We start from the raw sequence: 24,797 nt of genomic DNA, 5'->3' as shown, positions 1-24,797 counted from the left end.
AGGGACAGGTTTGCACTATTTTATGTTAAAGACAGCTGCAAAAGACTCTGGTTAATCCATCTGTTTTTCTGACATCTTATAAAAAGGACTTTAAGTGGTTTTTAAGCTAAACTTTTGTTTAGTTAAACTTTGGTATAGCTTGAGAAAGGTGACCAGCCCATTCCTTTTAGAGATTCAGATTTGTAAAACTGTGGTCTGTGTTTCTGTATCTCGACTCGCTGGAGGCCTCTCTGGTCAATCTGAGGTCATGGGACTGCCTCCATATGTGCTTGAGGCTGCTGTAGAAACTATTGGGGCATCTGATAGCACTACCCACTATCTCTCTGTATTTTCAGTATCTCGTGAGCAACTTTAACCCACTGCTTGTGTAGACCTAAACAGTCGCATGGAGACAACCTGAAAATTTAAGCCACTGCTGATAAAACAGCAGCGGAAGTCCCTTTAAAGCTCACCTGTGAAGGACATGTTTTCTCTGAAAGCTATAAAGCAGAACAAGGAGAATTTAGTGAAATTTAATTGTCATCCGTCCTAATCAAACACCCCATTTGTACTTGCAAAACAAAACTCTTCCGTTCTTTCTGTCATTTTGCCCTTAACATAACTTACTGCCAGACTTTACAGCAGACATTCTTCTACAAAACCACAAAACACCAAACTATCCTTCTCTTTAAAGAAAGACCTCTATCTGGCTTCATAGAGGAGAATTTGCTTTTGCACCTTTCAAGAATCCAGTGTTCTTCGTTGTTCTCGGAAAGCAGAGTGGAAAATGTTTCCTCCCTCTTCCACAATTGTTTCCATGCTCCCTAATCGTTTCAGCAGTTGGAGTGTGTGCAAGGATGGGGCAGGGAGGATCTTTATTTGATAAGGAGAAACGATAATATTTTAACCATGGACATCAAAAAGAAGAATTTGTGCAAATAGACCTAAAAGTGGTGGAGCAGTGACCTTATTCAGCAAAGTGAAGAAGTTGCAGTTTTATGAGCGCTCCCTTCAGATAAAGTCTAGGGACTTTAGAGTCTTCTGAAACTGGGTTGTCTTAGTAGCGGGGGGCTGAAGCATAGAGGGGGCCCTGTTTTCTCTGTGCACTGTTCAAACTCGCAGGCTTTCAGTATGTGGAACAGCCGAGGAGGGCCTTGACTCTGCTTTTTTTTGGTTGTTTTTTGGCAGAGCTGCTGAATTTGAGGGGGTTTGAGTCGTAGCATCTGTTGCTTTGAGGGGGCCTGCTATTTATCAAACTGAGGCTCAGTCTGCTGGGAGACCAGAGGAAAAGAAATACGGCTTATTATATACTGTAGGTTACCACCAGTCCCTCCTTTTCACCCCCAGCTCTCCATCGCTTTCTTCCCATCAGCTGAAAACATGAAAACATCAGAGATGTGTTTATCTCAAAGGGATACCAAGGAGGGGGTTGTATAAAATTAGACAGACAGGATCTAACCTGCAGTATTTTCTAAATTCTTATGGTTAAATATATGAAAAAATATACTTTTTTTTGTTTTTTTTTACAAGCACTTGGCACCTGAAGGTGTTTTTCAAAACTCTGCTTACAAAGTTGAGTGCCAAATGGAGACCCAACCTCTTTTAGGCTTTTAGGAATTATTCAATGTGTCATAGAAAGACTGTTTTAGGAGAGAAAAACAATCAGATTTGGTTTAAATCCAAGCATTCTGAAGCAATTAAATTCAGTTTTGTTACATGCATCTCTGCGTGTTGGAAGACTCGCAGATTCTTAGAAACACCACTTGCACAATTTCAACTGTCAAACTGTGGAGCTTCCACAGTAATTCCTGTTTTAAACAGATTTGCTGAATAAATCAGCAGCAAATCCAACGGTTTACGTATTCTGCTTATTTGGTTTGAAAAAGAGTGCAACATGTGAACCACAAGCAAATTCAAAAGCTGGGATAAACACTGTCGTCAACTGCTCATTCTGTTAAATACAAAATGCCACAACCCTTGAGTTTGTAAATAAGCCACCAAATCAAGGAAGATTCCTAAATGATTTAGCAGATTCCTTGATTAGCCTTGGCTTTTACTCACTTCATGTGTTTCTTGTTTCTTAGCAGAAAAGCAGGTGCCTGATTAAATTAAAACATGCCTGTTTGGGTTTTCTGCCTCTTATTCTCTTACGATGACTAATCACTTGTATGTGAGAGATTGGAAGTGTCAGTTCCAGCTGCTGGGAGTAATCTGGGTTAACTTTCCTTGAACTAGGAGTCTTGCTGGTTCACAGAAACATTAACAAAGGTGTTTCACGAAATGCGTCACACAACAGTTCAGAGGAGTGCTTCGAACACATTCCTAAATGTCCCGCAGTCGACAACAATGATCGGTCGGGACTGCCTTATGCATGGAACAAGTAAAACTGGGGAGAGAGGAATGGCTGGACAAAGAAAAGCAGTGATGAAGGAACTGAACAGCTGATATGGTTCATTTAAGTCAGTAGATAAATCTAAAGCTTTATGTGTGTTTTTGTCTTTTTACTTTAGATGTAAAAAAAAATCACCTTAATAGGACTTGTCAGACAACATAAAGTAGGAAAACGATTTTTTAAGTATCTTATCATATTTTCTAATTTTAAAAAAATGAAAAAAGCAAATGACATCAAATTGGAAATAGATACAAAGTAATTTCTAATGGATCCAAACAAGTCAGAACAACTATCCACAAATGGAGAAAACATGGAGCACTGGTTGATCTTTCTATTAAGTAAAAGACTGGGCTAAAACCTCATGCATCGGGGGTTCAAAGACCAAAACTACCTCTGAGGGGCTCCAGAAAACTAATGTCTCAGCAAGATCTAGAGAAATTCATCCATGCGTTTATCATGTTGCATTGATTACTGCAACAGCGTCTTCACAGGTCTGTCCAACAAATCAATCAAACAGCTGCAGCTGATCCAGAATGCTGCTGCTTACGTTCTCACTAAAACCAGGAAGATAGAGCACATAACACCAGTTATGTGTCCCTACACTGGCTCCCTGTAGCTCAAAGAATAGACCTTAAAATATTGTTGTTAGTTTACAAATCACTGAACGGCTTAGCACCACAATACATTGAAGATCTGCTGTTGTTGCATCAACCTTCCAGACCCCTCAGGTCTTCTGGTTCTGGTCTGCTCTGCATCCCCAGAACCAGAACCAAACAAGGAGAAGCAGCATTCAGCTTCTATGTACCACGAATCTGGAAAAAACTTCCAGAAAACTGTAAAAGAGCTGAAACACTGAGTGCCTTTAAATCTTGACTAAAACCCCACCTGTTTAGAGTTGGATTCGAAACGTAATCAATTACGAATTTAATGATGGCACTGGACTTAATGTCATGTTTTGATTGTTGATTCTATGTTGCATGACTTTGTGTTTTTGTGTTTATTATGATGTAAAGCACTTTGAAATGCCTTGCTGCTGAAATGTGCTATACAAATAAAATTTGATTGATTGAAAGTTTTTAAAGTGGTCTTGTAAAAGTTAAATCTTAAATCTGGACTTAAATCTGATTGAAATACTTCAAACATGCTTGATAGCAGTTAATGTCACCAAGGAGTTATGTGGTTTAGGGGCAATTACCTTTTCACAATTGACCACCTTGGTTTTAATGGCTTCTTGTCTTGTAAAATCATTATTTGAAAACTGCTTTTCTATGTACTGAGATTATCTTTCACCTTAGTTAAACTTGTGATCTTGAATAGTTACGTATGACAAAAACAAAATGTTAAAACAGAAGAAATCTGGATTGGGGCAAATACTTTAACGTTTTGCCTTGACATTTTTTATGAACTCAGCTTTTCCCAATAGAAAAATATTTTCATAACTCATGTCTGTGTATCACTTCAGTATATTCCCACCTTTATTGAGCCACTTCTTTTCTTCCTTGACTTTCTCACTCGTACTGTTTGTTCAGTCACTTTCAGCCAATCCTTCAATCTGACTTATTGCTGTCTCATACCCCGACTGTGATGTAACTTTTTCTTAACAAACATGTTTACTCGACGGCGGTTCACTTTGCTGCCAACAGATCTATCTCACTGCACATCTTTGAACTCCGGAGCAAAAATTGCCGCATGTCTTTCCTGTGTCTTCACTTCCTGTAGAGGCCAAAGTCTTTTATTTATGGAGAATGATTATTGTTATAGACTTAACCATCCCAAAACATTCCTTTTCACAAGCAACAGGGGGGAAAAAAGAGAAATGCAAGAATGCTGGGCAGTTTTTTTTTTCTTCTTCTCTGTTAGCATGAGCTGAGATGGGCGGAGATCATAAATGGGTCCCTTTGTGTGCAGACTCACACCCCTGCATACTTCTGTTCGACTATTCCAACGCACACTGTCCAATGAAAACGTTCATGCTGAGTGAGGCTCAGCAACTGGTCAACAAGATATAAAACCATCTCCTCTGTTTTTTTCCCCCTTCTATTCTCGATGTCTCAGCTGACCTTTACCCTATTTCGCTCTTTCTGCTCTGAGGCTTAATCTCTACCCTTTTCATTTGCATGTCTGATCTGCTGGTGGTTTGTTTGCTTGACTGTTTGAGCCTGCAGCTTTATATCATATTACCAAACCTGATTGAAAGCTCCACCCCATAGGATGAACTATATTATAGTCGGTGCATCTTTGTCTGAAACTCTTTCCATTTCTATGCTGAAACTCATTCATTCACCGTCCAGCTCATTTGCTTCATGCGTTATGGCTGAGTCATTCCCATGTACTCTGTAAGGTGACCAGTTGCCAGAGCCTCACCCTCCCATTTCTCCTGATTGGTGTTAGTGGAAGGGAAGATGACCATCTGCTGCCCCAGTTGCCCAGTGACTGACTAACAGCCTTCCCTTATGGCACAGTTCCACTGTCCATTGTCTGCTGAAGTCTGTGTGTGTGAGTGTTAAAGTTCACCTTCATCTGTCTCAGTGTGCTTCGCTGCCTCTGTACAGTTGATGTTCTTTGCATGCAGTCGTTTTGTGTGTCCTCTTCAAGGAGAGTAGAGTATTGTGTGAAGCCATCCTGTGGGAGTCCCGTAGAGAACGCACCCCGACCCAGCAGGATGCCTCTCGGCGTGGTGTAAGCTGACTCGGCCCTGCAGGCGGGTTAGCAAGGGGTCGGATTTATAGGCTGCAGGCCAGATCTTTTCTCTGCTGAATAAAGAGATTAGTTGTCCTCTCCAGACATGTGCCTGTGATCGCACAAACATGGACAATGATCGGATCCTTGACGGCGCTGAAAGGGAAATGTGTTCGGCTGTAAACATGAGGCTACAGTGAGCCAACTGTTAAACAGTCACTTTGTTTCTGACTTAAAAAAATATGTACAATATTAAATGTACAGTATGAAGAGTAGCAATGTGGTGATCAAAATCTGGTAGTTTGTATTTTTATATACTAACTTGAGTTTATTAATTTTTTTATAGCTAATATATAAGAATTAAACAGCATTCAAGATATTTTCATCATCATTTGTTATTTTTGTAGAAGCAGAGGTATCCCACTCCATTACATGTGATTAGCAATTAGCATGATTAGCACAACTAGCAAAATCTAAACATCAGTGCATATGTGTTTTCCTTAGACAAGGTAAATCCTTCTCTTAACTGTTGCAAAAAGTACATTTTATGACTTTCCTTCTAACTAAAACAACACTTTATACTCTGATTGGATTAGACTAACATGAACTTAATTTGTTATTAAAGTGACCTATATAGGAAATTGATTGTACTAGACTACATTTTGGGGATACAGTGTAAAGAGGGTAAATATTACAGTCACAGTTTAGGTTTTTTTCTTTAAACTTCCAAACCACTTCATAATTCTACAGTGATGAATTATGAAGTGATAAATCCCTTTATAAAATGCTGATGATTAAAATGCTTAAAGGAAGAATGAATATAAACCTTTAGATTCTTAAAGAACATATGGATTTTATTGAAAGGCTATGGGGGACAAGTCAATTCCATTAATGGGATCTGAAACAGTAAAACAAAACAAACAGTATTTGAAGCTGAATTATTGTTTTTCTTTAATAATCTTGACCACGAAACCCACTTTAGACTTGCTGGTTGCAGCATTTGGAGTCTCAGCATGAAACGGAGAGAAAGCTGGCCCGGCTGAGTTCACCAAAACTTGCACACCCACTCACAGCCAGTATTGAAAGATCTGCGGTGGCCAACCACACATATTGTTCCCACCAAGAACAATATTCAGGGTGTATGTGATAATGAAACCCAGTCTGGTTTGGTTAGGCAGAAAATACACACAGTCACCTCTTATGTTTTAAAAGAGACAAGAGTCAGTTTTTCTTTTCTGAAACCGCATTTTATGCATTGGATTTATGCAGCCTGATCACACAGTATCAATATATTACTCTTACATGATTTATTTTATATTTGTCTTATCATTTCCTCAAGTTGTGATACAAACTGTCTCTCTTGTGCAGACAAACAGGTGATACAGGCCGAGTTTCTCACTATTTTTCCACTCCGTGTCATATCCCAGCCTCTGCAGGGCAATGAGGGCAAATCTTGAGAGGCGTGTTCATGACACTAAACCCATCCACCCGGCCTTTTATGCCCCGATTTTTTTTTCTTTTTGTTCCGTTGCTGAGAGAACCTCAAGAGCACTTTCAGCTGCAGTTCTGACTTTCAGTGGCACGTCGAGCACTGACCACATTCCAGACATTTGTTTGCGGCTGCAAAACTTACAGGGACTATTGGGGTTATGCAAAAAATACATATGTCGTTTGGAAATGTTGTTTTTCTGCATACATGAATTTTATTACCTTTTAAACACTGAACTCAACCTTTTATTGCGTAACGACAAGCCATAGGCCGATGAAAGCAGGGGGATCTTTGCTGATTCATGCTCCCCTGGTGTGTTTGTAACTTGATAGAAATCTGATTTGGCATCGCCATAATCCCCGTTAGACTTGAGCAGTAGGTCTACACCACTCTTTGGCAGCTGCTAATCCCATAATGGGCCGACTCTGCCCTGAAGCTGCACAAATACTGGTATTAAAACTTTGACTGTGGGCTTAGTTTCTACTAATGCCTTCCAAGCTGTATGGTTTGTGCATCAGTCGGTTTCCTGCAGTATTTGTATGTGTGCACACTTCTGCAGGTGAGTGGGCAAAGACAGGTAATCTAGTGCACAGAGTCATCGATTTTTCCCACTGCACAGGAAGTAGCTGGTTATTGATTTTCAGGGACAATGATGTCACTCCAGACTGCGCTTTGGTGTTTACTTACCCATGATAAGGTATGAGGCGCTTTCTCTCTGCATGCTGGTCAAATAATCCTCTCCCTCGGTCCTCGCTCCTCCTATCACTTTTTCCACCTTCTTCTCATTTTATTAAGCGTGCACTCTTTAACCCGACCGCCTGGTCTGTGTGACATAATCACAGATGAAAGAAGTCACCACACGTCAAAGTCTTTCCAAAAATGTGTCTAAAGTTTGGAATTTGGATTTAATTTCTCATGCTGTCTTGTCTTCGTCATTTCTAAGAGTCAAGCAAGCCACAGTTTGAGTTTAATAAGTGAGTCAATTATCCTGCATTACTTCCTGTTATCTTACTGTAGTTAATTTAATCAAATTCGACACCAAAGGGAATAGTGCTTGACCTCCTGCTGTTGATGTCTGCCTATTAAGACCATTTACTGCACAACTGCACCTTTTTCTGCAAATTGTTAGTACGCTGCACTCTACAGAAGCTCAATATCTTATGATTGTGCGTGTCACATGTAACTTGGTAAGATTTTCGGCACAGATTCAGGTCCGCTTGGGGGGGACTTAAAGATTTTAACTACTGGTCAGCTCATTTCTCAGTTCCACAGGTTTGTAACTGATTAACCACAGAGCAAATATGTTCAACACTACCTGTGGCATGAGATAAGGGACCACACACACAATCCAGTTGCATTTATGTTGAGGTCATAAGGTCCACGAAGAGTTTGTAAACGTTAAAAATGAACACAATCACAAACCCAACAAATGAACCCACTGTTTTAAGCCTTTGGGTAAAAAAAACCCTGATAATCCAAAGACGCATAATGTTCATACTGAATATATCTTTTATCCCCTTAACACTTCAATATTATGGTTTTGATATTCAGACTTTATTATAAGACTTATAACTCTTAGACTAGTCAAATCAGGTCAGAATGATCTTATTCTTAAATTAAATTGTTTGAATGAAAGTTTGATAGCTTATTTGTTTTAGAAACATTCAAAGCACCTGTTGTGTAAAAGCTGTACTTGGAGTCCCTATAAAAGATTTGATATTTACAGATCCAGTTTTAAACCCAGACAGTTGTTTAGAGGCAAATAAAACATTAAAAGAGATATTTTTCATGTTCTTCTGACTATATTTCTGTCAGTTTCCAGGAAGCAACTCTAAAAACAAAATACTAATAAACTGTAGGGTGAAAAATAAAGGATAAAACTTCAAATTAAACAAATCAGCATTTTTTGTGTTTTTGAGATAAAATAAGGCATAAATACTTTCCATACTTATCCAAGCCTGAAAGATGGGGGGGGGGGGAGCTAATTCCATATTTTTCCAAAACTATGGAAACTCTGTAAAAACCAGAAAGTTATCTAAGTGTAAAAGCTATCATTTAAATATAATTGCTAAACAAAAATAGTCAAATAACTCCCATTTCTGACTTAAAGCCAAATAGATGAGAATGTTGACGCCACTTGTCTGCGTCCATGTGTCTTTAAAGATCTTCGTGCAGATACAAATCGCACCGAGCAACCCTTCAAGAGCCTGCAGCACCTGTTCTCCTGCTGGCCTGCTTCACCCAACCTCATTTAAACTGATGGGCCATTAACAGGCTTCTGATGAACTTGATGACATGCTGAGTTTTTTCAGTTTTTTAACCATTTGAAATGGGTGTGTTCAAGCAATAGGACAATGGTTAAAAAAACACTGCAGCACAGAAATCCCTGCTGTGACTACAGGAGTTATGTTCTTAAAGACTTAGATTTCTCTGAGTTATATTGGTAATAAGTGGACCACTTATTACCAATATTTCTTTAAAGTACAGTCTCACCTAACTGTATACATCGATCCATCTCCACTTTATTAAAACACTGCCTCAGGGATGCAAACTCTGGGTAACCTGGTAGTCAGACAGAGCCAGGTAATAAACCAGGCGCTTCATAAATTTTTAAGCACGCATCAGCTGAATAAACATTTAGATTCAGTATGGATCCATTCCTATCTTTAGTTATAGAAGCTAACATTAAAACCTGAGGCTGCTGTTAGTAATTCTCACATTAAAAAAAAAATCACAATAACTGAATATTCAGACCTCCAAATGTCATAATAATGTTAGATTTCAACAGTAAACCTACTGGGAGGACATGGTTGGTTTGTTTGTTTTTGTACTGGCCCTTTAATTATTCACAATTCATGATTTAATATTTCAATTCACTATAGTATGTAGTATTGCTGTCATTATTGGATTTTTCTCACGTCGCGGTCACGTATTCACAAGCATTTTCAAATTGCCTACCTTAGCATTTTCCCCACTAAACTCTGTGATCTCAATGTCATGTGATTTCACTTCTTTTAGGAACTTGCTGGTTATAGTCTCGAGAGTGTTCACATGCACATGCATGTGGATACGCCATACGTTTGTGTATGTTATGCCCATCCCCCATGTTTGCACATTCTAAATCTGCTGGCTCCTGTGTGTATATTTAGTGCAGCTCTGTTTAAAGTTAAACTTGCGGCCCAGGAAAGTAGGCCATTGGAGAGGAGAAAAGGGGAGCCGCCAGAGATTAATGATCATGATTCAGCGGCCGTAACTTAGCATGGTGGGCCTTTGGCCTGTGCTAGTTAAAAGCAAAAATTGGAAATAAATCAGCTTTAAATAGGGTTTTAATCCAGCAGAGCTGAGGTGTTAACTATAAACTGCATTGCAAGTAAAAGTAAGTTGTTTTTTTTTTGTTGTTTTTTTTACTGGAGTTGTACGATCCAGCAATCACTGGCCAACATGCAAAGAAGATTATGTTACAGTTTTCCCCCTAAAAGCCCCCGGACTCATGTTTCCTTTAAAAAACTTCCTCTTACTCCTGGATTTACTCCTAAGACACAAAAGCAGTGATTCATTACTCGTCTGCTCTGTTCAAAAACCGATTAAGGATGTTGACTATCTGGCCAACCAGCCAAAGAATACATCTAGAAGACTCTACTCACACCAATCTTGTCTAAATGGGCAGTGCGGATTTTGTTTTTAAATAATGTTTTGATTAAGTTGCCAAACTACAGCAAACAGAGTGATTTTTGCTTGGAGTATCAGGAATAATTTAGAACAGAGAGCTGGTCAAACTAAATGTTTTTCCACATTTTAAAACAACTTAAACATTTCTAGGGATACACCGATTTATCGGTGCCGATTTTCCTAACTCTGGGAAATCGGAGAGCGGCCAATTTTTACATGTGAAGCCGATTTTAAGTAGCAATCTTCTCTACCCCGGCAAAGGTATTTCAATCAACTGTTATCTTCTTCTCCTCTGCTGTGAGACAGGTTTGACTAGCAAACCGGCCCATCAGATCGGATCAATATGTTTGCATTTAGCAATGGTCATCTCACTTTTGGCAACTCATCAACTTTCTTGCTACATTTAGCAACATTTTAGACAAAAAAAGAAATTGGCATCGGACAAAATCGGAATTTTTGCGTCAGGATTTTTAATAGATCAGTAATCTGTGATCGGCCAGAAAACTGCAGGCTTCACTGAGTCAGTAAAATTCACACTTTATAATTAAAAGCTTCTCGGTATATTGACCAAATATTTCCATGATCTGATTAACAACAATTACTCCTACTGGTGCAAAAATAATTAGAAATATTGATGTTATCTGTTGCATTTTATTTCTCCTAATGCTTTTAGCTCTGAAAATTAAACTTTAATGGAGTAATAAAAGTATAATGAGCTGACTCCCATACTTTTCTCTTACTTTATAATAACAAATTCAGCGGATGTTTAAAACTCAAGAAGGGTCACCTTTTATTTGTAACATTGTTTGAAAGCTACATGCTACACGTGTGTTAAGCCACTCAAGCAGATAGAGTGAAGCAACAGGTGAGGGAGGGACAGAAAAAACTTCAATCACTTTGAACCACCTCTTCAAGCTTTATTGAAGAGCTCAACTGGTACAAAATTCAGTAAATTGATTTTATATTTAAATATATATAAAATCATGTGCCGCACACTACACATGATTATCACTTCTTTTATTATTTGAAAAGAAGAAAATTAAAGAACATAAGAGTGCATATTTATCGATGCGTTAAGCATGACCGGCATAGTTAGTTATCACCTTTTAAGTATTTTTTTTCATCGATACAGAAAAACAGCTGATTCTGGCTGCCGTTTTGCTCCACCATTCGGTACCAGAGCTCATCACCTATTAATTAAGTAATATGACTCGGTCGTTCTGGTTCTGATGATTGCAATTAGGTCAGATTATTTCCTCGCCCCTTTTAAAATACGGCAGTATCACATAACCTTTTCCATTTTGCAATCAAAAAGCATCTCAGTGAAGGCTAAAGATTGAGAGAGCAGATAGTGGAAAAGCGGAGACAGAAGTGAAACCGGCGTCGACGAGTGAGTGGAGATTGTTGTTGAGCAGAAGAGACGAACCTTCCTCTTCTGCAAAGCGCTGAAGTGCTTTCTAAAAAAGGCAACAAGGAAACAGTAAAACTTTCAGACTCTGTGGCTCTACAGGTTTCTGTTTTCCAAGAGGCTCTGCTCTCTTGTTGTCTGCTGTATTCCTCTTGTATGAACATGTAGCTTTATGGCAGTGAATCAACACCTCTGTTTTTCTTATCACGACAGGTAAGCGGGTTGGATCTCTCCACCACCGCCTGTTTAAATGACAGAGCGATGACCAACAGCTTTCTGGCTGCACTCCAGAAGGGATGAGTCAATTCTTTTTTGCTCAGTCAGCTACAAGGCGAGGTCTTGTCAGGGGAAGAAAAGAAAACAGCTGTGCTTGCAAGGAGGCACAAAATAAGAGCAGACCGCAAGCTGTCCTTTTTGTGAGTTCTTTAGAATTGATATGGGCTCCTCTTGGTCAGTTTACTGTCTCTGAATTACAAATAAAATGACTAAACATACACTTAGTATTTCCACTAATATCCCGCAAGATGTCAAAGCAAAGCTGCAGGTTTTTGGTTTTTAACAAACTGAGAAGCTTTGTGCTGATTTGTGGTGGCTGTGACATATCAAGCTAAAGATAGTAGGGGGAGGGTTTGGTATTTTCTTGTTTTTCTGTGAGATCTTTTCTCTCAGACCTCGCCATATTGTGACAGCTGCCATATCCCTGTTAGAATAACATCCCCGGGAACTCGCTCTTCCACACGTGCACTCTGGGTAACAAAGCCAACGCCTTTTCCTGAATGGTTGCCCACAGTGCCCATAGATTCTTAAAAGATTTTTGCAAATGGACACTTCTGCCTCCATGCTGTTTACTTTTTATTTGTAATGTACTCCCTGCAGTTCCTCTCTGTTTCATAAAATCCAAAGACCATTTCCTCGCTGCAGCGTTGGTGCACACAGGTCTAGACCCGCTGGTCTGGTGTGTGGTGGTGGAGGTGGGGGGGAGGGGGTCGCCGGTCACTGTTAGAAAAGCGTCACCATACAAACTCCCTCCGCTCTGATATATCGCCAAAGTACACAGATAATATGAGAAAAAAACATTGAGAACAAGGAACAAGATTTAGAGAGGTCAAAAAGGTGACTCTAATTCTCACATGGATCACGCTCCGAGTGTTTACATGAAGTGAAAACAGGTTTTAAAAACTTATTCCTGCTATTGTTTCTGCTCTGCAAGTGGGGAGGTAAGGGTTAAACTTTCATTTTTCTATGTTAAACGTTCACTGAGATGCAGAGACTCGCATTTAGAGCTTCATTTGAAGAGTGCTATGGGGGATATCTTGTCCAGCTTTTACTGTTTATGATTAAAACCCTGCAGACCTCCACAATCTAACTGTATTGATTGTTCCCTTTAATGTTTTTTAACTTTCAGGGGAATCTGTTTACATGGAAAAAGTTCTCTGGTTGTTTTTCTCAGACAAGCCTGGCTGTTTTGAGCCTCCGGGCTAATCTGAAACATGTGGTTTGGTGTTTGCTGTGAGGTTCGGAGACCTTTGTTTTGCCTCTTCTTGTCACTGAATCTCCTACAGACAAATTATGACTTTGCAAACACAAGAGCAAAACTAACACTGTATGAAACCAAATACATTAGGCTGCCCGGTGAACTTCATACCTCGGCACAACTTTTTTCTTGTTTTCTTTTTCCTTTTTTTCTAAGAAAGCTAGAGAAACACAAGCGGAGAAGATTGGTTCCTGAAACTGTTGTTCTTCGCTGCAATTGGTGGAAGCCTGTTGCTAGGCTTATGTCAGTGCTTGAGGGTTTTCTGCTTCCTCTCTTCTGCGCACCGATAGGTTGGGTTTAAACTGGTCTGTGGACTTGTGCCACTTGTTGAACATCCCCACACTTTCTGTGGTTGTCTCGGGTCTAACTGCATGAGAAAACACAGCAGCCGCAGAGCTGAAAACATGTGCAAGAGTTTACATCTGCCATGGCTTCCTCTCCTGTTGTTGAATCTTATTAAGTTTTATCAGCCTCTTTAGTGCATTAAGGCTTATGAGCTCTCGTAAAGCAGGGAAACAGCTGGAAAGGAGAAAGTAGCTCCCAATGTTAGTAACTTGTCAAAAAATGACTCACTTTACGAAATTGTCACGTGTTTCAGATTTAATCGCCGGTTTTTAGCACATTTTACATTGTGGAAAATATTCCACAAAGTAGTTTTTTTACACAAGCACTCATTGGTGTTCGCACTTAAGATTTCATCTAACCTGTGGTTTTATAAAGGAAGATAAATTAACTTTGAATGACTAGTAGCTGTTCACAGAGCGTAGGTTGGTGATTGGACAAGATTAATGTGAGCGTAAAACTCTTATTCACATATTTTTGCTGCATAGTTGTGTTTTTTAATGGTCCATTTATAAAATATGTCCAAATAAAGTCCTTTTGCACCATTAGCAATTTGTTCTCTCTTTAAAATGACTAACTCTACAAAGCCTGAACACAGTTTAGTTTGCTTTTATGTTGTGCTTTTTATGTTTATGGGCCTACTGACAGCAAAGAGTTTAGAGCCCATTTTCTGTCTTAGTTTCTTGTGTTTTGCTTTTCTTTGTATTCGAGGCGATATAATGACATCGGATCTTTAAGGTTTAGAGCATGTTGATGATCTGTGAAATGAAGAGAAAATGATGTTTCTGCCTTTCCTGCTTTTCTGCTCTTGCAGAAAAGATGCATCGGTCTTATTTTACTATTTCTCCTTTAGCTTCACAAGCTAATGCTTATATTGCAGAAGTGAACTTTACATTAGTTTTTCCTATGCATGGGCTACTTATTGGTATTACAATGAATAAAATAAGAAAATAAGTCTTTTTAAACCACCCAAGACTGATTGGGTGGTTTACACTGCTGGTCTGCTGGCTGAAAGGAAGACTAATTGGCTTGGAAATTAAAGGAGCAGCATGAGTTTTAAGCTTAAACAAGCTGTAAGCAGCAGCAAAATGCAGGCTGAACCAGAGCTCATAGCCTGACTAATTAACCAGGTAACATTTTAGCTTGTTAGATAATATTCTGCACAAGAAGCACCTGACTGAGTCTATATGTCACCCAATAACTGTAAATATACATTTGGATTACTAATTGGTTTTCTGTTCTCAAGAAAAGCACTTGGAACGTGTCATAAACTTTTGTTGTACATTTTTAAGTAGGCACAGTAATTTGAGAACATCACAAGTGATGCTCTATAAATGGAACAAGACTTGATGTGTCACAAATACGTTTGATTTCTTCACTTTTACACCCACACAAATCCTGTTTTTAGATAGGCCGTCATACATGGTGAGATAAGAAAACGTCCTACAAAACCTTTCTACCTCAGAGTTGAATATTAGTACTTTTAACTTTAAATAAACCAGTTTTATTTTATATTCTAGCTAATAATGCTTTGTTGATGTTTGTGCCTCAAATGCACATTGTTCAGTTGGATCAATTCACATTACGTTTGAAAACTACTTTGTCCTTTAATATGTTTTAAATACCTTAAAGTAATCTTGCAGATGAACTGTGAATTGTAGATTATGTTCATGTCTTATACCTAACTAACATGTATATCTTTTTGTGGTTCTGAAAATTGTCTGAAGGTGTTTTCTCAACATTTTGAGATTATAAAAAGTAGACCAAAAGTGAATTTGAATACTTTTGCTAAAAACAGCTTTTCATCTTGTTTATAATGTGAAAAAAAAAATAACTGAATATTTTTTTTCTGCTTTTCCAGCAGTTGGAGTGTATTTTCATTGACATTAAATCAAGTGGAAACATATCCATTGTTCACGCCCTTCCTCTAGCTGATGAGTACCTCAAACAAATCCGAGATGATTCCTGTTGTTTCTGAGAGTCCGACCGCTCCCGGCATGTTGTCTGCCATTCTGTCTATAAACGACTCTTGCTGTTGCTGTGTTTTCCCAGCAACAGCAAGAAACTTCTCAAAATATCTTGTCCTGGTTAATTTCACTCAGTGATTTGATAGTTTTCTTATTTGCTTTGCTGCAGTTCCTCTTGTAAAAATAGCTGATTGACAGTTCAGGCTCCCTGCAGGTGACATCAAACACAATGAGTGAGACGCCTAACGATGTATGTCTTCAGATTCCCCTGAGACATCCGCAGTGTGGTTTTATATGTCACATTGTGTTCTGAGCAATCTTCAAAAGGTAACGAGAATATGTGTAGAGTAGCAGGCTGTGACAGCAGCAAAGACACGTTTTCTTTAATCATGTCAATGCTGGAAAATGAAATGCAGGAAATAATCTTATCTATAAACACCTGAGGAATCTGGAGGTGGGTGTGCAGACCTCACTCCTTAAAATGTCACTTTATTTAAAATCACTTTTGTGTCTAGAGTCGTACTTTCTTGATTTTTATTTTATTTTATTTTTTATGTGAGATTTTTCCATACCGGTTCGTCCGAAGCTAGCGTTGCATCCACACGCTGTTAATGTAGCAAAGAGCCCCTTAAAAATGGAAAATTAATACACTTTTCTCTAAATTAAAATAGCAAAATTCACAGAACTCTGCAAAAGTATGCATCACCCTTGAGTTATTTCATGTTTTATCATAAAGGCCAAGGCCATATACATCTAGAGAGTGAAATGTTTGCCCTTTCTTCCTTGCACACTAAGTCAAGTTTGGACATATTGAATGGAGGGAGTCTGTGAACATCATTCTGTACAGCTTTATTCCTAGATCGTCCTGTATTTAGCTCCATTCAGTGCTACTTTGTCTTGGTGTATCACATATAATCCCAGGAAAAAAAAAAATTGACGTTTGGGGCTGTTTAGGGACAAGAATACTGGAAATAAACCAGGTTTATTGCATGAATAGTCTCGTTTTTGATGCAAAATTGATGCACAAAAACTCAAAATTATGTTTTACAGTATTTACTAAAGCACTAACTGACATATAGGAGCACGTCAGTTGTGCAAACGCTAACTGCCTAGTCAGTGTGTGCACGCTGACAATAGCGTTTGGCCGCGCCTGCGAGGCCGGACCCCTGAGCCTAAGCGCTTTTATGTGAAAAGGTTTGGTGTGTCGTCAGCCCTAATGCTGACCAGCCTCTTGTGCAGCTTTGCTGAGCCATGGGGCTCCCAGCAAGCCCGGGAGTGCTGACTCCAGTTGTGGGAACATGTTTACCACTGGCCAGCACCCCAACCTGTGGCGTCATGAGAGGAGCTGGCAGGAACTGGCTCCACACACACAATGAACCTGCTGAATATGGTGCTAAACAGCTATCAGTGCTGGGGGCTAGAAAGTGGTTGAGAAACTGGCTAGGCAGGCTTACAGCTGTTGACTTGCCTCCCTTCTTTTAACTTCCTCTTTAGCTCATGATTTCCAAATTTAACTTGTTTATCTGTTTTTCACCTTTCAGAGTCCTACAAATACTAATGTCAATGGATGAATGTTTAGGTGGTAGAGAGCCTCTCTTCCTCCCTTCCCCAATTAGCTGCAAAAACATGTTATTTTAAAGCCACCCTAATAACCATGACATGCAGATATTTATGGGCTTGCGTGTGCCCACAGCCACCAAAATACGATGCTTTTCTAATTTGCCTGCTGGCATTTGGAAAACAAAAGCACTTCACTGTGTGCTGCAATTTATTTGTGGCCTGTCAAGATTGTTGAATATAAGTGTTGTCTTGGCTGTGGTACCTTGCATTAAATGCACCATTTAAACCCTTATTGAGGACTTTGGGTGCACATTGCTTTGAAAAAGTATTTGTTTCTTTACTGATTTCTGCTGTGTTTGCTTTTTTGTCAAATCTAAATGCTGTGGCTCATAAAGGTTTAGCATCTGATGAAGATAACTGCATTAAATATAAGAGGTAGATTTTTAAAATAATGATTTCACTTACTAAGAGAATAAAGCTCTCCCAACAAACCTTGGCCATCTGGAAAAAAAAAAATTGTCTCCTAAATCTTATAGCTTTTTGTGCCATCCTTGGTGGCAACAACCTTTGCAAAAACAATGAATCTTTAACATTACTGAGGAGAAATGTTGAACAAACTGGAGAGTTTATGATGTCTTGACTAAGCGCCTGCTGCAGCACCTCTAAAAGATTAGGCTGTACATCAACTGTGTGTAAAGTGATGTTTGGAGATTCTCCATCACATGGCACATATGTTACTTTTTCAGATCTTTTAGCCTACTTCATGTCGTCAGACAGGTTCAGCTGAGGAATTTCTTGCTACTAGAGGCCAGGCAGTAATCAATTCATGGGAAAAATGAACTGTTTTCAAATGAGTGATTTGAAAACAGTTTTTGCTCGATACTTAAGTTTAATAAGAAATATTGAAGTCCTAGAAAAGCTAAAAAATCTGTAACAGGCAAATACTTTATACTAACATCGTGGTACATAAAACTGTGTCCTAAAATATAATTTAATAAAATTTATATTTTAGTTTTTGAGTTGATTAAAGGCTCTCGTATGCCAAAGAAACTGGCTCAATAATCTTGTTGGAAAGATCAAAACGAGGTCAATGTCAGGTGAAAACTGTAATCTACCAATAAAATTTGCCTTTTAAAGTGATATCCTGATGTCACAGGGGGAGGAATCATTTACTTAGTAACTTGTGCTTTGTTTAAACTAGTTAAAAGCCGTTCCACTGGACATGTTATTGTCAGACTTGGCATAAACAAAGCTATTGAGCTGTCCTTTTCTTATCTCTGCTTCCTCTTGGCTTTAAAAGGCCACCTTCAGTGAGGTCTGATTGGTGGAGGAATGGTTTTATGTGATGTGATAGGCTGTGGTGCAAAACCACAAACTGAAGGGCTGTTGTTGTTACAGCAGCTCATGCAGTCATCCATTTCGGTGTGGCGATGCCTGTCCTTTCAGAGGACCTCTGTGTCATTTTTTTATATATATAATTATTTTTGCTGCTCACCAAACAGAGCTGGAGGCTCAGCTTACTTACACCTCCTCCTCTGGTCTGCTCCTTCAGTACAGCAACGGGCCGACAGGGGGGCTTGCTGCTGCTTGCAAGAGCTGGTTGTTGTTTTCATGCACATTGCAAAGATGCACACAGATAACGTGCTATCTTTGCTTAAAACTGACCTTACAGCGTTACTCAGGTCTATTTTAAGAAATGCAGATCAAAAACGAGCATAATAATGCTTTTTTTTAAAAAAAATCTGTATTAATTTTAACTGATTTGGGTGGAAAGGTCGTTCAGGAATCTGCTGCAGTCGATTGCAGGCTTTAGTTAGCACACAGAGAGCAATAAAAACACTAAGTTCAATCATCATCAATAGGAACAGAGAACAAAAGAAGCAGCAGAGAGAAGTGATGATGTTTTCTTAGAGGGGGACTGTCACACCCCCCTTCTGCTCACGTTTAAGACGCAATCGTTCCTCACGCTTAGCCACGCCCCGTCAGGGTCTAGCACCGCTATTGGCTGTCTAGAATCTGTTTTCGCGTTCTGATTGGCCGCTGGTGGTGTCACTCATGCGAGCCTCGACTTATTTACCGAATGTATGAGCTGTAAAGGACGCTATTCTGCTGAGGGGGCCGCAACAGCTGAGTGCTCGCCTGCCTAGCCACTTTCCCCCACCAGTGCCCCAAGGAACAAAGACAGGAGGAAACAGAGCCATTTAAATTTACACAGTTTATTTTATAAATTCTCTGCTCCGCGGAAAGAAGCAGAGGAAAAACGGAGGAAACGAAATGAGGCACGCCATCGCACCGTCAGAAAACGTGGAGAATAATTCAATCGCAGTGACAGACTTGTTTAAGATATGCACCCATTGTGAACGGCTCAACAAAAAGGTAAAACAAATGACGCTAAAAATGAAAAATCTCTTGCATTATTGGGGTGTCTGATCTTGCTGTGCGTGAATAAAAACGGTGTCACGTTTCTGTGAATTGTTTTAAGCGACATTTGTCCTTCCAGCGGACTGGCTGCAGTGCAGTCTTTTGTCCAGACTTGTTTACGAGAGTGAAGACTTGTAGGAAGGAAATCTTCCATGCTCATCTGTTGAATTTAAATCTTAAAAAGCAGGCAGATATGGGATGCATTTAAAAGTGTTTTAAACACGGTGTCACCTGTGAATGATGCCTTTCTGCCGGACTTCCCAGCGTGTGCTTCGGGGACATGTCTGGACAAGCCGCGGAAAGTTACTGGACAAAACAAGACAATGTAAAGATTTCTCTGTGAATGTGGGGGGTATTTTGCTTAACATTCAGATTGTTTTTACTTTAAAAAAAAACCCTAAATATATTATGCAGAAATGAGACTCAAATCTGATTTTCCCTCGGTGTTGCAGCAGAAAAAGAGAGAGAAGGTTCTAGCACCATTTAACTGCAGCATTCACTTCTCCTTTCCTCTCTCATTAAAACTGATCATATTTTTCCCTTTTTCTTGTCTTATAGGATTTAGGCATAAGGATTCCAAGACCCCTAGGAAGTGGACCAAGCAGATTTATCCCTGAAAAAGAGGTAGGAGACAATCTCTAATCTCATCCAAGACTGTAAGATCGGCTGTAAGCAACAAAAAAACTAATTAGCAATTTTTTAAATTTTTTATTTTTAGATTCTTCAAGTCAGTAAAGTGGACGCCAGTACGCAGGCGATATTTGAGGATGCATTTGCAGCCCTCCGTCGGCTGGACAACATTTCCCTCGTGATGAGCTTCCACCCACAGTACCTGGAGAGCTTTCTCCGGACGCAGCACTACCTGCTGCAGATGGACGGACCCCTGCCTTTGCACTATAGGCACTACATTTGCATTATGGTACGTCCTTCTCCTCCCACCCCTCCCCAAGTAAACTATTGAATCAGCTTTTTTCTGTCAATCTGATGATCTTTTTACCTGACGGTACAGGCGGCTGCTCGCCACCAGTGCTCCTACCTGGTCAACCTGCACGTGAACGACTTCCTTCAGGTCGGGGGGAACACAAAGTGGTTGAATGGCCTGAACGAAGCACCGCAGAAGCTGCAGCAGCTCGGGGAGATCAACAAAATCCTAGCCCACCGTCCGTGGCTTCTCACCAAGGAGCACATCGAGGTGAGTAGAGGGAGATCCCGGGCTGCGGCTGCGAGAACCGGACGTCTAGTTGTGGTTCTGTTCAGCAACTTGTCCCGATTGTTGCTTTCAGCGCCTCCTGAAGGCAGAGGAGCACAGCTGGTCCCTGGCAGAGCTCATCCACGCCGTAGTCCTGCTCACCCACTACCACTCCCTCTCCTCCTTCACCTTCGGCTGCGGCATCATGCCAGAGATCAACTGCGACGGGGGACACACGTTCAGACCGCCCTCCGTTAGCCAGTACTGTGTGTGCGACATAGCCAACGGCAACGGCCACGCCAATCATCACAACGATTTGCTGGGCAATCAGGTGAGTGGTCGCCTACAAAGAGGAAAACCTGCTAAATTGAGCAAGCACCTTATTGTCGTTGACTGTTCTTTACCTGCTCTCGTCCTCGCAGGAGATGTGCGGCGAGGTGGAAGAGCTGATGGAGAGGATGAAACAGCTGCAGGAGTGCCGTGACGACGAAGAGGCCAGCCAGGAGGAGATGGCCACTCGCTTTGAAAGGGAGAAGACGGAAAGCATGTTGGTGGTCACGTCGGAGGATGAGGAGTGCGTCCCCTCCAGAGACATCTCTCGTCACTTTGAGGACACCAGCTACGGCTACCAGGACTTCTCTCGGAGGGGGGAACAGGTGCCCACATTCAGAGCACAGGTAAATTTCAGACGCGGTTTTGTGATGCGGCTTTAGAACGTTGTCTGGATGCTTGTTATTGAGATGTTGCGTCTGTTTCTCGCAGGACTACAGCTGGGAGGACCACGGCTTCTCTCTGGTCAACAGGTTGTATCCTGATGTGGGCCAGATGCTGGACGAGAAGTTTCAGATGGCCTACAACCTCACATACAACACCATGGCCACACATAAGGACGTGGACACCAGCATGCTGCGCAGAGCCATCTGGAACTACATTCACTGCATGTTTGGCATCAGGTACGTCACCAGATAGGATCTGATTTTATGTTGGCAATAAAATCTGCTCTGCCTCGCTCTGTGTTCTTTCTCCTGACAGCTTTCCACTGTCTTCTTCAGGTATGATGACTATGATTATGGAGAGATAAATCAGCTTCTGGACCGCAGCTTTAAAATCTATATCAAGACCATGGTGTGCAGCCCTGAGAAGACCACCAAACGAATGTATGAGAGTTTCTGGAGGCAGTTTCAGCACTCCGAGAAGGTACAGCTCTGAATTTCCTGTTTTGAGCTCTTTATGTGTGGTTAACGCTGCTGCAGTGTGTTAATGTCACTCTTTTCTCCTGCAGGTCCACGTTAATCTGCTTCTTATGGAAGCACGGATGCAAGCAGAACTGTTATACGCTCTGAGAGCGATCACCCGCTACATGACATGAAGTGCTTTTGGCGTTTTTACTGTTGTCTTTGCTCTTTCTGGAACACTTAAAGAAAAAAAAAACATACATGGGAGGGTTTTTTTGGGGGGGTGGCGGGGGAGGGGGGCTAAGCAAAAAGAGCTCTTGGTTTTGACAATGGTTGTTGGTTGGGCGATGCAGAGAAGATTGGAACAAATGGAAATCAAGGGAAGAAGATTTTCTACTGGAGAAAAGTCATCTCAAACTACAAGTGGATCCACAAACATAGTCAGACGCTGCCTGCAGTGCCAAAACCGACCAACAGAGGACAGCCTTGAGCAAACTCAAGCCCTGCTGGGGGCAGGAGGTTGTGCCGGCTGAGAGCGTTGACACTGGAGACATCCAGGACTACATTTCAGTATTCCAGCATTGCCTGTCTCACTTCATGTTAGGATCGAGAATCCCGGTGAAATTTCCCAGAAAGAAAGCTGTGCAGCCAGATCCAGCCTGCACTTTTGATTCTGTCGTCACTGTTATCTGTTTAGTTTCTTAAACATCTTTTTATTTCACTTTTGTATGAGAAGGGGGATGGTTTTAATGTGTTAACTCTAGTGTTGTTGTCGTTTTTGTTTCAGTGTTTTCTACGTGTGCCTGAACTATATCCAGCACAGTGTGCATACGTGCTGATGCTGCTGCTCCCAGTTGTATTTTAGTGGGATCATATTGATGCCCAAAATCACCCCTCACCCAATTCCCTTAATCCCTTTATAAAAGCCCCTGTCCATTAAACATCCATTGCATTACCCCCGTCCTCTTTTTCCCTTAACCACATCCCAAATCTCAAACGTCAAGTAAGCTAATCCGAGGAGTGTGAAAACCCCCGCATGTGGGGTGAAAAACTCAAAAGAACACTGTCTGAGCCCTTTTTGAGTTTGACTGTACAGGTGTGGATGCGTTATGTTTATCCTGATGACTGAGGTGTGAGTGTTTGTGTGTGCTTCACAAAAATAAGTGGAAGCAAGAAAAAGAAATGTATGTCTTGGAATTTCATTTAAGAAAAAAAAAAAGCGAGGCACTTTGAAGGAAAGCCTTCTTGCTTCTGCTGTAGCTCTGTTATTGTGAGAAAACTGTTCTTTTCATTGATGATGTCTTTTGTTTTTTCTTGTATTGGGAAAAAGAAAATCACAGAAATGTAAATTGAATAGAAAGTTTGGAAACCAGGTTCTCCAGGAGGGGGTTTGCTTCCGTCATATCTCGTCTTCCGCTTATCCCGCCTGACTGGTTGACCTAACTCTTTCAAAGCTTTTGATTGTGAATTTTACCAGTAAAATACCTCTTCTGTTTTTTTTTTTATTATTATTTTTAAAACATGTAAAAAGTGCTCTTTGGTGAGCAGAGACTCTTTGGGCTGCTGCTCGGGGATACAGAGTTCACACAGGGCTGCCTGCGGTCGATAGCTTTCGAACGCAAAAAGGTTGTAGTTGTGCTTATTTCCCTGCGAGGAAAGTCTAACCAGTGCAAAAGCAGCTTCTTCTTTTTTTTAATTATTTTAAACAGAGGTTTAAGGTCTCTGCTTATTTCTTTTGTTTACTAAAAATCAGTAAAGTACTGCATTCTTCTGAGGGTGGACTGAGAAAATCAGGTGAACGATGATGTGAGGAGGAGCAGAACTGCAATGATAAAGGAATGGTACATTTGAAAGTGGTTTGAGAGGAAGTGGAAGTTTTCTTTTTCTTTCAAACTCCTGACTGATGTCAGTTACTGACACTTTTTTATATGAAAATATGGAAAAAGTTTAAAAAAAATAAACTATAATACTGAGTTATTGTGTACTGTTTGTAGTTTTGTCCTTAAAACATATACTTTTACTACTTCATGAAAGACACAAAGCCAATACAATTTGGGAATCAAGCACAATCACCATAACTATAAGCTCACATCATAGGTAGAGTTACATAGTTTTGGTGGAACAAAAAACTTGAGACATTGATAACTCATGAAAAAAATGACACAAAGTGAGGACTTTTAAAGCTAAAGGCTCTGAACACAAAAAGCTGAGATCATCACTAGTAAGCTGAGCTCAGGAGAATAGTTCAGTTTATTATCATCAGTACAGTTCAGGGACTTTCATGCGAGTTTTATTTTACTGTGCCTGCTTCAAAGCTGCATGACTCACTGGGGATCAGTTAATGGTCCCTTTTTTCCTGTGGTGAGCTTGAGGTCAACGTCTCTTTTCATGACATTGACCTCAAGACGTTTCATGCTAACTCCCCACCCGAGACTGGTAATCTGTGAATTTCCCATCAGACCCACACAGGCATGTCTGTCGATGCAGAATCGCCAGCAGGAACTTACCTCTGCTGGCCAAAGATTTCACTGTTTATCCCAAATTATGTATGGAATAGCAACAACATTGATATCAACCAGCAGACTGACCTTCATATCACAGAGCAATGTTTTGAAACTAATGTGTTTTTATTTCAAAACATCAACTTGTCTTGTGCTTGTTACAGGTCACCAATGTCCAAAAAGTTGGGGAAGCTGTCATGGCTTTAAGTCCTGTTTTCTTTTCTTCGAGTCATAATTATGTAATTTGGAAACGCTGTACTTTGGCTATTCAGTGTAACCTGTAAGCACTGCCTTGTCCCTTTTCTGTGTAACAATAAATGCTGTACAAGAAGCAAATAAATATGTTTGACTTCAACTTCTTCATACACAAATTCTTCACAGTGTCCACACAATAACATTTTTATTCTTTTGTAGTAAACTGTGTTCAAGATTACATTATCAGTTGAGTATCTGTACTTCCCGGCATAGAATAACAAAGTCCACTGTGGAAAA

At 40.3% G+C, this 24,797-nt stretch overlaps 1 protein-coding gene across 2 annotated transcripts in view; it reads left to right on the top strand.

The window, feature by feature from the left end:
* Positions 1-23,778, top strand: part of sesn1 (sestrin 1) — a 58,602-nt gene extending 34,824 nt beyond the window's left edge. The window contains exons 1-9 of one of the 2 annotated variants that reach the window (XM_005802602.2): positions 19,109-19,395; positions 19,999-20,064; positions 20,159-20,359; positions 20,450-20,632; positions 20,724-20,960; positions 21,052-21,306; positions 21,392-21,582; positions 21,682-21,826; positions 21,912-23,778. In XM_005802602.2, the coding sequence (XP_005802659.1) occupies positions 19,294-19,395; positions 19,999-20,064; positions 20,159-20,359; positions 20,450-20,632; positions 20,724-20,960; positions 21,052-21,306; positions 21,392-21,582; positions 21,682-21,826; positions 21,912-21,998 (1,467 nt within the window). In that variant the 5' untranslated portion in view covers positions 19,109-19,293 and the 3' untranslated portion in view covers positions 21,999-23,778. Of the gene's footprint in view, positions 1-19,108; positions 19,396-19,998; positions 20,065-20,158; positions 20,360-20,449; positions 20,633-20,723; positions 20,961-21,051; positions 21,307-21,391; positions 21,583-21,681; positions 21,827-21,911 lie in introns of those variants that run through there. The other variant, XM_005802604.3, reaches the window with a different exon arrangement.
* Positions 23,779-24,797: the final 1,019 nt, after the last annotated feature.

Source organism: Xiphophorus maculatus, chromosome 15, assembly GCF_002775205.1.
Source record: "Xiphophorus maculatus strain JP 163 A chromosome 15, X_maculatus-5.0-male, whole genome shotgun sequence".
Classification (NCBI taxonomy): Eukaryota; Metazoa; Chordata; class Actinopteri; order Cyprinodontiformes; family Poeciliidae; genus Xiphophorus; species Xiphophorus maculatus.
The sequence above is the reverse complement of the archived record's forward strand: the minus strand, read 5'-3'. Positions and strand labels throughout refer to the sequence as shown.